The 13,088-nt window shown below is 54.6% G+C and overlaps 1 protein-coding gene across 9 annotated transcripts in view; it reads left to right on the top strand.

Annotated features, from left to right (window-relative positions):
- Positions 1-13,088, top strand: part of CEP164 (centrosomal protein 164) — a 29,747-nt gene that overhangs the window by 7,580 nt on the left and 9,079 nt on the right. For 5 of the 9 annotated variants that reach the window (XR_007208233.1, XM_048328736.1, XM_048328737.1 and 2 more), the window contains 10 exons: positions 866-1,297; positions 2,657-2,740; positions 3,622-3,705; positions 6,817-6,902; positions 8,389-8,529; positions 10,136-10,354; positions 11,476-11,610; positions 11,810-12,026; positions 12,609-12,686; positions 12,926-13,057. Coding sequence is in view for 8 of the 9 variants with exons in the window: in XM_048328736.1 (XP_048184693.1) it covers positions 866-1,297; positions 2,657-2,740; positions 3,622-3,705; positions 6,817-6,902; positions 8,389-8,529; positions 10,136-10,354; positions 11,476-11,610; positions 11,810-12,026; positions 12,609-12,686; positions 12,926-13,057 (1,608 nt within the window). In the remaining variant the exon portion in view is untranslated. The remainder of the gene's footprint in view (positions 1-865; positions 1,298-2,656; positions 2,741-3,621; positions 3,706-6,816; positions 6,903-8,388; positions 8,530-10,135; positions 10,355-11,475; positions 11,611-11,809; positions 12,027-12,608; positions 12,687-12,925; positions 13,058-13,088) is intronic. The other 4 variants (XM_048328733.1, XM_048328738.1, XM_048328735.1 and 1 more) reach the window with 4 other exon arrangements.

Raw genomic sequence — 13,088 nt, 5'->3', positions numbered from 1 at the left:
CGCTCTGGAACGCGCTCCCGGAGCGTTCCAGCTCCAGGCTGGGAGCTGACAGCGTTCCGGAGGCACTCTGATAAAAATACACCGCTAAAATATGCGCTCAGTGTACGGAACACGCCGTGCACAGGATGCAGGGAATGTTTGACAAGACACCGCGGCATTAATAAAACAGCGAGGAAGTGGGATGTGCGAGCAGGTCTGTTTGCATGCTGATGAAGGAGCCTTCTCCTGGCTATTCCCCTCTCCATGGGCAGCGTTGTGGCATCCCCGCTGCTGGGAGAGGCAGTTGAACCTTTGGGTGACTAAGCTTTAACTCGGGGTTGTTTTTTTCCCCCATCTCTCAGCCTCCTGTGTTAGTCACGGGCTCGTTCTGAGCTCCGAGTGGTGCTTTCAATCAGTGCCCACCCTCCAGTCTCCAATCTGTCCCACTGGAAGGTGGGATGGTGATCCTGCCTGCTCTCTTCTGCTTAAAATGTCAGGCAGAAGTGAAATGTCCTGTCACGGTCTCTTACAAATTTCCATCTCTCACTGAACAGATCCAGTGTGGAAGCATAAATGGGCCTGCTGTGGGGCACGGCGGGTGCTCCCAGGGGCTGGTGGCCTTGCACAGCCACTCTTATCCACTGAGATCCTGTGAATAAAAAGGCAACAGATCAAAAAAAAGTCAGAGCCCAAGACATGATTGTGTCAATGGAGTCCCTTGCCTCGGAATGGGACTGTGTGAAAAGAAGTCAAACAGGTCTTGAAGTCACCCAAAGCTTTGTGATTTTGCTGCTTGCTGTAGGAGAGCCTGTGCTGTTCCTGACTCCTGCATTCTGCCCCAGAGAGAGAATGTTGGGTCTCTAATTGTGTTTGACTTGCTGCCTAGAAGGAGTCTTTAAAATCAAGACATCCTGAAGAAGTGCCAGAGTCTTCCTTGGATTCTGGTGCTGCGTGCCCTCCGTCTTCAGTTCAGATCCTCCCCGGAGATGCTGACAGCAGCCTGTCTGCCCAGAACAAGGAAGGGGAACTTGCTGGGGATGAAGTAGTGGACAAGGAAGACGCTGAGGTGGAAGGAGATGCCTCTGCAGCTGAGGAGTTGCCTCAGTCTGAGGGTGAAGGAAGCGCAGCAGGGACGGACGTGCCCGGCTCTCCTGGGCAGCCCGGAGCCGCCTCTCCGGCTGCGGAAGGGGCCGAGGCAGATCAGCTGGTGAGCCTGGCTGCCACTGCTGACACTGTGTCCTGTGGAGAAAAGGTACTGGATGAAGAGAGGGAAGAAGCAGCTGATTCCAAATCAGAGAACGGGCTGGATGATGGCAAAGTAAGCGATGTGCCTGTGTGGGTTTGGTGTTGGCTGTTCCCGTCGTCTCGTCAGGCCTTGACTCAGGAAAGCTCTTGGAGCACTCTCTGGTTTTCTGTGAAGCCAGTCCCAAGTGCTTTCCTGGTCATCAGGGTCATTCCTGGGGGGGGCACGAGTGCTCTGAATTCCCAGATTGGCATCTCCAGGACTGAGCTGGGCAATTCTTCTCTCCTGCACACACCAAGTGCTGCCCAAAGCCACCAGCGGGCAAAACCCTCAATTGCGCCGCGTGTTTTGAGTCTGGGAGGAGGAGCAGTCTCAGCTTCCAGTGCTGCCGTCTGTCCTGGGCGAGCAGGGCTGATAATGAAGCTCACGCCGAGCCCAGCTGTCTGTGCTGCTTTGTTTCTCTCCTTCTGTTGTTTCTCTCAGCTTGCTCAGAGCTGGGGCAGGCGCGTAAGGAGCTGCCAGGCGCCGCGTTCGCAGCTCCGCGAGAGGTGCGAGGTTGGGGTGGGGAAGGACGGAGCCTCGGGGCTGGTTCCGGAGCTGGGAGCACAGAACGTTCCAGTCCTCCCACTCTGTGGGGAGAACTGGCCACGCTGCAGAAGCAGGGCCTTGGGCTGAGCGTCACACGCTGCCCGTGGCCTGGCCCCGCAGCTGGGCTGCCAGACACGCGCTGTCCGCTCGTGTTCGTTCACGTTCCAGAGTGGAATCCGAGCCAGAAGATGGGATCTGATGAACGATCTCTCTCCAGTCTGGCTGCCTTCCTGCTGATTTTGGTGATTTCTCAAGTTCACTGATGCGTGATGTCTGTAAGAAATGATAAACTGCAAAACCGAGCCTGGGAAACGCGCGCTCTGTCCTGAAGAGCTGAGAGCGTTGCTTTCCCAAACTCATCTGTGTGCTTTGTGCACCTGAGCTGTTCTGCTGAAGTCAGCAGGGCCACAGGGTGTTCCCATCGAGCAGTTCCCTGCAGCTGCTGATGGCTGGGAAGGCAGGAGCCCTCGCTGCACTCAGGCACAGCAAAATGGAATATTTAAAGTGCTTTTATGGCTCCAGTGCTGTTCTGTGTGGTGGGCTGGGAGCTCTGAGAGCTGCAGAGATTCTTGCACATGGCGAGGAAGCAAGTGCCTTTTATCAGGGGTGTTTGAAGAGCACTTTTTTGCCCTCCCCAGCCCCTTCTCCTGCCCTCCTGTGAAGCAGTGTCTTGTGCTTGTCTTGTGGGTCACACATCCTCGGTGTCTTCCTCATGATGTTCAGTCACCTTTTCTTCCCTGAGAGAGGCCAGATTTGTGTTCCCAGTAGCAGCTGCCGTGTTGGGAATGCCCAGGTGGAGCTGCAGGGCTAGGACATGTGCAGGCTGTAACGTGTATTTCCTCTCAGCTTTCAAAGGCATCCGGGGTCAGTGGCTGTGAGCAGGACTTGCCCATCTCCAAGTGCTCCGACCATGAGGTGGTTCAGCCTGTGGTGAGTCACCAAAAGCTCCTTTTTCCTTGGCTGTGGGCTTCAGGTTCCTCTGGGATGGTGCAGCCAGTGGGTGCAGTGCCCTCGCAGCTGTGCGTGGCACAGGCCAGCAGTGTCACCCTGCACCTTGCAGACTGGGTCTGTGGGTGAGGTAATATCCCTGGAAAAGTAGGTCACAGAGAGCTGAGGCTGTACTTGGATAATTGCAAAAAGGAAAATAATAAGCAATGTAAAAACTGTGCTTTGAGGGGCTCAGCAGCTTTTGCTGAGGGGGGTGTGTGTGGCTGGGAGACCCCGCTCCGGAGGGTCCCCGCGGCAGAGCAGGGGGGAGAGTGGCCCTGGCATGGGGGAGATGCCCATCAGCATCTCTTCATCTCCACAGGAAGCTGCCGTTGCCATCTGCCAGTGGGAGCAGAGGCAGCGTGGCCAGCAAATGGCTGAGAATGTCATTATTTACTGCGCTGGTACGAGCCTGTGCTGGCAAGTGGCTCGGCCTTGTGTGGGCACGTGTGTGCAGGGCCCCTGAGGCTGCCAGGAGCAGGGATTGTCTCGAAGGGTGAGGAAAGAAACCCCAGGAAATGTGCAGCAGGACCACAAAGGGGAGCAGTAGAGCCTGGGGAAGATGTGCTCCCTTTGGAGGTTCCTTGTGCCACCCTTGCCTGCTGAAGCCAGTGGCATGGAGGGGTGCTCTGGGGCTGTGCCAGTGCCCTCTCGTGTGGCACTGATGTCCCTTGATCCCACAGGGAGGGACCCAGTGAAGGGAAATGCTGCTGCCCTGCTGTCAGTGGGGTGGTGAGTAGGGGTATTCCGAGCTGTGTTGGGATCTTGGTCTCGGGATCTCTGGTTTCTCATCAGGGACTGATCCTTTCTGCTTTCTTTTTTAGGGCTTGGACTTCAAGAGCCTGCTTTCTAAGGAGGTTCTGCGTGTGGGGACTGCGTCTCCTGATTTGGACAGCCCCGAGTGCAAGGTCAGCGCCGTGTGAGTGGTCGGGGGGGTCTGTGAGCAGGCAGGTGGAATCCTGTGGTGTGGTGCTGTCAGTAAAGGCTTGCAGAGGTGAACAGCAGCGATGTGTGAAGTGTCGGAGGTCACAGCAGCACCACCAGTGCATTGTTTTTTCTGTAGAGATGAGGTGCAGGTGGCTACACAAAGAACACAAACCCTGAGGTGGCTGGCGGGGTGTACACAGGCAGGCTCCCCTGTGTGCTTTCCCTGCCCCACTGTGACAGCCAGTAAATGGCTTTCCTGGGGAATGGAGGAAGTAGAGTCTATTTTCCTTTCTTCTTTTGTGTGTCTATTTGTCCTTTTCTTTCTCTTAAGCAGATGGGAAGGATTTGTGTGGCAGAGCACGATAGAATCAATGGGAAGAAAAGGAGGTTAACTCCCTCTGACAGATTTTGGTAGAGGGAAGCTTATTTTTAAGCATTTGGTTGTCTTGCCTGCTTTAATGCAGGGGGAAAAGGGGCTCCTTTCAGTGAGTCTGTGGCACATGGAGTGTACATGTGTGCACATGGCTGTGTCAGCCTGGGATGCAGCTCTGGTCAGGCAGCCCTGCCTGAGGATTGCTGTGTATCTCTGGTTTATCCTTGTCTTCTCAGCGTGGCTCTGAGTTGGCTTGCTCAGCCCCACGTTCCTCTGGAGCCCTCCTGCTCCGTCTCTGTGTTGATTGGAGGCAGGATCCAGGATCCAGCTGGGGTTACTCAGCCTTGCCCTGATTGTGAGCGGATCAGCTGCTCTGGAGGAGAGACCCTGAGTGGCAAACTCCCCACCTGTCCAGCAGAGAGGAGCAATCCTGTTTGCAAGGTTGTGTCTGGAGAATCACCTGTCCTCTTGTGCCTAATAATGAGCATAATCAGATGTGAAGGGAAAACAAAACATATGCCTGCTGTGCTGGCCCTCTCCCTCCCCGCAGTGCAGGCACTGTGCATGCAAATGCTGCTCGGAGCAGCCACGTTTGGGTTTATTACAGCCGTGTTTGGGGAGAGGTGGGTGTGAAATGGTGCTCCCTGCAGAACTGCAGCTGCTCTTTTGTGTCTGTGCACGGAGGCTCGGCTGGAACGGCTCGGGGTTGTAGGAATGTGCCTGCTTCCATGTGAGGAGCTCGCCTTGCTTTGGAGACCTTGGCAAAATATTCTGTTGTTAAAAAAAAAAAAAAAGGAAAAGTAAAAGACACCTCTGGCAGCTCGGTGGGCACAGCATTGGAGGGGTTTTGTTGGTGTGTTTTGGCAGGAGCTGTGGTGGCTGCAGAGGCTCTGTGGGATGTGTCCTGGTGGACCTGGGAGAGGGGAGGCTGCTCCTTCTCCCCTTCCCTTACCAGGGACTGAAAGTGCAAGATGCAGAGCTGTGGGATCATAGAATATCCTGAGTTGGCAGGAACCCACAGATATCATCAAAGTCCAGCTCCTGGCCTGGCACAGACCCCCTAAAGTCCCACCTGTGCCTGAGAGCACTGTCCAAGTGCTCCTGGAGCTCTGGCAGCCTCGGGGCTGTGCCCATTCCCTGGGCAGCCTGGGCAGTGCCCGACCCTCGGGGAAAAAAGCAAACCTGTCCCAAGTGCTCAGTGCTGGCACCTTGCAGCCTGATCTGAGCTGATGTGAGATGTCCCTTGGGATCTGGGCTGTGCAGAGGGAGGGGATGGCCCATTATCTGTCATCCCTGTGTTCTCACAGCTGGTTTTGTGTCTTGAGCATGTGAAGTGTCCTCCGGGGATGCAGCTGGGTGGAAAACTGAGCTGCTTGGGGTTCTGGGACTGCTGGGGATCCTGGGGCAACAGGAGGGGCAAGGATCTGATAATTTCACAGACAAGGCTTAAAATCTGCCCTGCACATGGGTGCTGTCCTCCCCTTCCCAACGTGTCCAGAGGTTCCTGCAGCCCAGGATTCCTGGGGAGGGGCTGCCCTGTTGGGCAGAGGGGCAGTAGCAGCCCTGTTCACGAGCTCAGGGGAGTTATCCCGTGAGCAGGTACCCTCTTTCCAAGATGATCTCCTTCCCCATTTGTCTGGCTCCTTCCCGTTCCCAGGCAGCGGTGACAGAGCCCATTTGGAGTGAGGAAACATTTGCTGAGCTCCTCGGTTCTGGGGAATTGGAGCCATTAGTTACAGGAGCAGGAGGGGGCCGGGGTGGGGGGCTCTGCCCAGGCTGATGTGATGGGAGGTGACAGCACTTGCAGGGAGTCCTTCTGCTGTTTGCTCCACTGAACATTTGCATAAATTACTGCAGCTTTAATTCCGTGTTGTTTTGGCCCTGCTCCACGCACAGCCCTGCAAGGCAGGGGCTGAGCTCACCTGCTGGGGTTCCCAAAAATTTATGAATGGGCCCTCCCTGCTTCCTGTGGGGCTGGCAGGTGAGGAGGGAAGTCCTTCCCCTCCTCAGGTGTCCCTGCTGGAGGGACAGAGGGATCTGGGAGCTGGCAGGGGGGGAAAGGAGCAGCTGATTATTTCACATTCGAGTATTTTCTATTCGTATTTCAAGTACTGTGCCATAAATAAGCCAACTGAATGCTCGATGTGCTGCCAAGGGGGCTGGATTCCCTGGCAGCACCCACCCTGATGTATCCCAGAGTCAGAAATCCCTGGACTGGTGACTCTGTGTGCAGCCCATCACACCCTGCCCTGGAACCAGGATGGGAGGCAGGGCTGAGTCCTGATGTGATTTTTGGTCCCAGACAATACATCCTTTGTTTCATTGCCACAGCACTTTGTGTGTGTGTGTGTGACATTGCTCTTTTAGGAGATTTCTCTCCTGGGCTTTCCAGGGAGTTTAGTGTGACTTGGGATTGTAAAATGACCTTCAGGAGAGAAAAGCCAAACCTGTGTCCCAAGTTCTTAGTGCTGGCAGGGAGTTCATCTCTTTCCTGAGAAAGCTGAGCTCCCAGGCCTGCCCTTGTGCTTCTGGAAGGATTCCTGGGGTGGTTGGAGACCCTTGGATACCCTCAGGGGAGGAGCCTGGCACATCCAGCGTTCTGGAACAGCCTGCGGGTGCCATATGGTCCAGCTCATTCTGTGGACCTTCAGCAGAACTCCTGCGAGGTCTTTGATGGCGATGGAACCACAAACTCCACCCTGTTTGCTTTTACCTGCAGGCCCAGGAGCTGGGAGAAGAGGAGAAAGACCAAAGCAAAGCCAGTGCAGAGGAAGAGCAAAACAGAAGAGCAGAAGCTGCTGAGAGGTATGGTACAAACAGAGCCACAAGGGAGGCGTGGGCAGCTCCAGCTGCTGCTGCCTCTCCTGCCTTGTCCTCCCTGCTCTGCCCATTGCAGCCTGTCCAGATGTGCCCTGTACAGCACCCCCAGATGCTGCAGCCTCTCACAGGGTCTTTCCCACTAAACCTCTCGCTTCTCCTGCCGCCTCCTTAGCCCTGCCTCAGCAGGTTTCAGCTTCTGCCTGGGTGGGCAGTGACGGTGCCTGCCCATCATTTCCCTGGGGCTGTCCCAGCTGTGGCTCTGGCCTCTGCCTCCCTCACAGCTCCCACTGCTCTCGGAGGCTGTGAAAGTCCTGCTCTTGCCAGGATGGTCTGAGCCTGGTAACGCCGTGTGCTAGGCCCTGGGGTGTTAAAAGGGGAAGATGTGGCCACTGGCCATTGCCTGATGGCAGCCTTACTGGCCCTGCTGGGCTGAGCCTGTAGCTAAAGGCTCTCAGGGTGTCTGTTCCTGGTGCCAGGAGAGTCCAGCTGTGATGGGAACAGTTCTCTTCCTTCCACAGAGGTGGCCTTGACCAGGTGTGAGCATGAAGCTGTTTTATATCCTGGCACGTGGACAGCTGACCAGCTGTTATCCCAAGAGGAATGCTGGCTTCCAGACCCCCAGTTACCACAAGGACTGGGCTGTCTAGGGGAGCTGTTTCCAGCCTGTTTATGGGGATTTGTTTGGAACAGTTGGAGTTCTGTTCTGAGCAGTGAGTTCTGTGCTCCCTCGAGCTCCTCCTCCTTGGAGAGCCCCAGCCTGGCATTTACAGATGAGTTGTGTCAAAGCTCTTGGCCTCCACACAGAGTTACACGTTCTCCAGGGCACTGGGAACCAAGGAGCTGCTGCCTGTGCCAGGAAAATTCGTGAGCAGAAGCTGCAGTCCGTCTTAATGACTGGCTGTGTGGGATTTGCAGCCTTGTTCTTGGAGGAGCTGTTCATGTGAGGGTCTCCAAAAACGTGTTCTGCCCGCAGGAATTGTCTCCTTATCACTTGGTTCCTGCTTCCCAGCTGAGCATCCTCTCTTTCTCTCTGCCTGTGAAGCTGCTCGTGCTTGCCCTGTCTCTCCTCTCTGTGCTTCTGAGATGAAGTAGGACTGTAAATACAAACATGCCTGCCAACACTTCCAGCTGTAATTTGGACAGCAGTGTGAGTATGGCTGATAGGGCTGATGCACCTTGGGGACATTCTCCAAGGACCTGGAAAGAGTGGGATAACCCAGGGAAGGGATCCAGCACATTGAGACTGATATCCATAATATCCTCAGCTGCCTGTTAGTCTGACACGAGATGGTGGGAATTGTGTGGAGCTTCCCTGTGGCTTTGGCAGCCCCGTGTTGGCCAGGCAGGTCCTGTTGGCAGGCATGGCTTGGTGCCCACCTGTGTCACCTGCACGTCCTTGTCCACCTGCAGCAGCCACTTGACTCTGACCTGAACTAATCTGATCTTCTGTCCCCTCTTTTGTGCTGCCAAGTGAGAGGGATCTCTGTGCTTGTGAGACACCAGTGGAGCGTTTCGGGTTAGAAAATCCCGATGGGGCGGAGGCTGCAGAGCCGCAGGAGGGAGCCCTGGATAGCCTGGTGGATCCTGAGGAGCTTCCTGCCCCACAGAACACGTAAGGGCTTCGTGTCAGTCCCTGGTGGTGTGACTGTGACAGCTTCAGTCCGTTTGTCCCCCTTCAGGGTGGCTGGAGCTCGCATGTGAAGCGGGAGCTGCGGTTTGTGGGCACAGCGGCGCTCCGGCAGCTGTTCCCCTGCCAGAGTGCCAAGTGAACAGCCTGTGCTGGGGAGGGCGGGAGCAGCAGCTCAGCCCTCGGGGTCTGTGGCTCAGGACTCGGTGGGATGAGGGAGAGCCGCTTGTTTGTCTTTGGGAAAGCCTTCCCCATGCTGAGGCTGCGAGTGTTCACCTTCCCCGAGAAACGCTTCCACGCAGAACTTGCTGAGTGATGCTGAGCTGGGGGGGGAAGGGCAAAAACCCACCAATTCACCCCATTTTACAGCTACTGGGCACGTTGGTGGCATTGAAATAAAGAGGTCAGGGCTCAGCTCCTGCCCAAGGTGCTGTTCTGTGCTGCTCCATGGGTGGCAGTTGTGGATTCCTACCTGCAGCTCCCTGAGACAGAGGATCTCAGTGGATGTGAGTGTGCTGACTTTGCATTCCGTGTCAAATGACACATCAGCAGATGCAGCTGGAAAAATTAGGCAGCGTGTCTCTGGGGACGAGGTGCTGGGGAAGGAATCTCTGTTCTGTTAGGAACTGTGGTGCTGTGTGAACGTGTGTGTGCTGGCTGGATCTCCTTCTGAGCGAAAACTGGGGCAAAAGGAAGAATGTGATAACCAGGTGGAAGTGGCTGAATTGCTCTGCAGAGCAGCCCGATAAAGGACACCTGCTGCAGGGGGTGTTCTGGGGGGGCACCAGCGAAGGGGGATTGTTCCAGAACCCCACTACTTTCCTCTGGCTTGCTCTTTTTGCTAATGGCTGCAGGAATGACCTTTTCTCTTCTGACTTGAGGCTGAATTACTGGGGCTGTTATTTCCCTGATTCCTGGCAGAAGTCCCTCTGCCTTGCACTGCCAGTCTCACAGCATGGAGAGACCTTCCTGCTCCAGCTTTCGCTAGCAAAGAACAAAAATCTTTCTTCCTAGACTAATCTCAATTTTCCCCTCCTTCCCCTTCAGCTTCTTTCAGACCTTATAATTTTGCTGCTGTCTGTCTGAAAAAAAACCTTAATTAGAACCAGATTGGGTTTGAAATTTTGGAGTGCTGAGGGCTTTCTGTTGCCTGGAGCTGGCAAATTCCCAGCACACTTTAGGTTGCAATTGCAGAAAAATACCTGGTCCATGAGAAGCACCAATCCCTGGGCTGGGAGTAGGTACTGATGGCATCTGCTCCTGTGCCTGGCAGCCTGGCCAGGGTTTTTCATGAAGTGAGATTTTATTGCACTCACAAGGCGAGCTCTGGTGGGCCAAAATCTGAATTATTTAGGCCTGGAGTGCAGCTGGGGCTGGGTTTAATTTGTCAGTTGGAGATTCTCTGGGAGTCAACGAGAGGATCCACCAGTGGTCCTCAGGGTCCACCTGAGGTCAGCAGTGAAGCTTCTGGAGTAGGTGGCTCTGAGATTTTTGGTTTGGAGTTGATGCTCTTTGGAGGATGTTCCTGTTCCTTTTGTGTTGCTCTGTTTTCTGTCACCCTTTTGCCAAAGGAGCTTTTTCTCTTTGGTAGGCAACCTGAGAAGGAAATTGAGCAGTCCTTGAAGCAGCCTAATGATGAATCCCTGGAGGAAATAGTCAAGGAGATGGAGACAGAGCTGGAGCAAGAGGAAATACATTTATTTCAAGCAAAGGAGGAGAAAATTCAGCAATTCCAGGGGGAGATGAGGCAGAAGGAGGCGGAGGAGGAAGAAGCTGAAAAGCTTCCTCAGCAAAAAAAAAAGCCCCTCAGGTACTTTCCTTTTTTACTCTGTCTCCTCCAAGCCTTTCCAAGGTGGGGTTTCATTGCTGCTGGCCACAGACTCGTGCTGTTGTAGCCACCACCTGGGAAGTGGTGCTGCTTTCAGAGCTGGGAGCAAGGAGCAGGATCAGGGCTCTCAGGGAGGAAGAGGAAGGACAGTCTTTGCCTGGCACAGGCAGTCCTGTGTGTGAGGATCTGCAAACCCTGGGATGGACAGTGCCCCACTGGCAGGCTCAGGAAAGGACTCTCCCACCTTGACAGGAGCGGCAGGAGAGCATCCTGCAGGCTGAGCCATGATTCCACACACACACACACACAGAGCTTTTGGAGCTCTGAACCTGTCAGTTATGGTTAACCTGGGAGAAGTTTCCAGTTCAGTGCTTGGAGCTCTCCCACCTGGCAGATGTTCAAATCCTGGGCTAAACGGCAGCAACAGGACTGGAAATGGGAGCATTAGAGGAGATGAGGTTACCCCAGAGGAACGATCTGGAGCTCTGATACTGCGTCTTTTACAGAGGGACTTCCAAACAAGGCTTCCAGGAACAGGGCAGGGATGGAAACTAGGATCTGGTAGCAGTGCAGGGGGTGGAACAGCACTGGGAGCTGTGTCCTTTCCCTGGGGGAATTTTTCTCTTGAGGCTTCTGTATTATCTTGCTGGATATGATGCTTATGTTCTGAGCAGCCAGAAACAGCATCTTGACATGAAACATCGTGGGGATGCAGTCTGGGTGTGAAGGAAGATGCAGAAATGGCACCTGAAGGGAAAAAAAATGTGTAGCAAAAGGTATAATACAGGAATATGGAGCTTCCAGATGTGCTAATGCATCCAGGTACCTTGCCTGGGAGCCTGCAGCCATTTAATGAGCGTTTAAAAAAACCCCAAAAGAAGTGTAAACTAGGATGATAGAGCAAGTTTTAAACCCACACTGCTCAGGTTTGGTGCTGGGGCTGCATCTCCCGTGCCAGCAGCAGGTCCTGCAGGTGTGGAGGGGAAATGAATGTCTCACCACAGCCAGTGAGATCCCCAGCAGAGCTGTAGCCCTTGGAGAGGTGACTGGGAGATATTGAAGCCTCCTGAGCCTATTTTCTTCTTTTTTATTTTCTGTCTCAGCACTCCAGAAGAAGATTTGGCAAAATCTGAGGAGGAAGAGAGAGAGTTGCTTGTCAGAGAGGGAAAAACCGAGAGACTCGAAAAGCTTCGAGCCCAAATCGCCTCAGAGATCAAGGCAGAGCAGGAGAGCATGAGGTGAGAAGTTCTGCTGCTGTCCCTGGGGACATGAACTGCTGGTTTGGGATGGGATGGGAGGGTCGTGCACATCCCCAGCAGCTGCTCAGGGGCAGGTCCTGAGCCTCTCGTGGCTGCTTCCCTGCTGTGGCAGCAGGTCCGAGCCCTGATTGTCCAGTGCTGGATCCCGATTTCTGTGCTCTTGTTCCAAACCTACCAGGGCAGAGCAGGAGGCCATGCTGCAGAAGCTGAGGGAAGAGTGGGAATCCCAGCAGCTGGTGGAGAAGGAGAGCCTGGAGAGGAGGCAGCAGCTTGCCTTGGAGGAAATGAAGCTGGCAATGGAGGAAGCGCGGCAGAAGGAGATGAGCGAGTTGGAACAGGAGAAGGAGCAGTTCCTGAGTGAGCTCAGAGAGAGGTTGGACAGGGAGAAGAAGAAGGTGAGATCTGTATTGCCAGGCAGGGCCGGCCTCCAGCCGTTCCTGCTCACCTGGCTGGCATGGCAGTGCTGAAGTGTGGGGATTAAATCACACCTGCAGGGCTTTGGTGACACTTAAAGCACAAAGGGGAGATGCCATCTGGGCTGTTGGAGGCACGTGGAGCTGGGGAGGAGAACTCCCCCAGCTGTTATTACAATGGTGATTCACTAACAGTTATTTCAGTGGCCTCTCTGCATCTGAAGACAAGATAAGGATCCCTGTGTGTCTCGCCAGAGCTGAACCAGCCCTGTTATCAGATCAGAACTAAACGGAGCCACTTACCAGCTCCAAACACTTCCTTGGCTGCTGCTTTAGTCCTGCAGGGACCTGGGGAGCCTCTGAGCAGGGCAGTTTCCAGTCCCTCCAGCACAGCATGACAGGGATCCATCAAGATCCCCTGGGAGGGAAAGCACAGGGAGAGTAAAGGCACCTTGTAGTGATCCCGTTTGGAATCACCACTGTGCTTTTTGATGCTTTGGATAGAATTTAATCACAAATGCACCTTGTCCCCACACACAGACTGTTTTGCTCGTGTTTCCCTAGGCAGCAGAGGAGCTGGAAGAACAGTTTGCCAGTGATCTCCAGCAGCTGAGGTCTGCAGCAGAAGAGAAGCACCATGAGGTCAGGATGGTGTCCTTAGAATGTAAATGGCTGGGTTTTTTCTTTCCTCACACTGTCACCAAAGGTGGCCAGGGAGGGTGGCATTAATTTTTTCCTTCGCTCCCTAGCCGTGGTTCTGGTGTGGCTCAGTGTTTGGCCGTGCTCCAGGCAGGGGGTGGTGAGGCTGTGCCACGCTCGAGGGCACGGAATGGATCCTGTGGAAAAGGCTGACGAGTCTCTGTGGGTGGCTTTCCTGGCAGGTCATTTCCAGCCTGCAAGCCCAGCTGGCAGAGGCACAGAGCAGCCAGGAGGCCCAGCTGCGTGAGGAGCTGCAGAGAGCGGATCAGAAAGTGCAGCAAAAAGCCCATCAAGTGAAGGAATACGAGCGTGAGGTGAGTGTTGGTTTGGTGCTGAAGGTTCTTC

The sequence above is a fragment of the Corvus hawaiiensis genome, chromosome 25, assembly GCF_020740725.1.
Source record: "Corvus hawaiiensis isolate bCorHaw1 chromosome 25, bCorHaw1.pri.cur, whole genome shotgun sequence".
Taxonomy (NCBI): Eukaryota; Metazoa; Chordata; class Aves; order Passeriformes; family Corvidae; genus Corvus; species Corvus hawaiiensis.
This window is presented reverse-complemented; position numbering and strand designations above follow the sequence as displayed.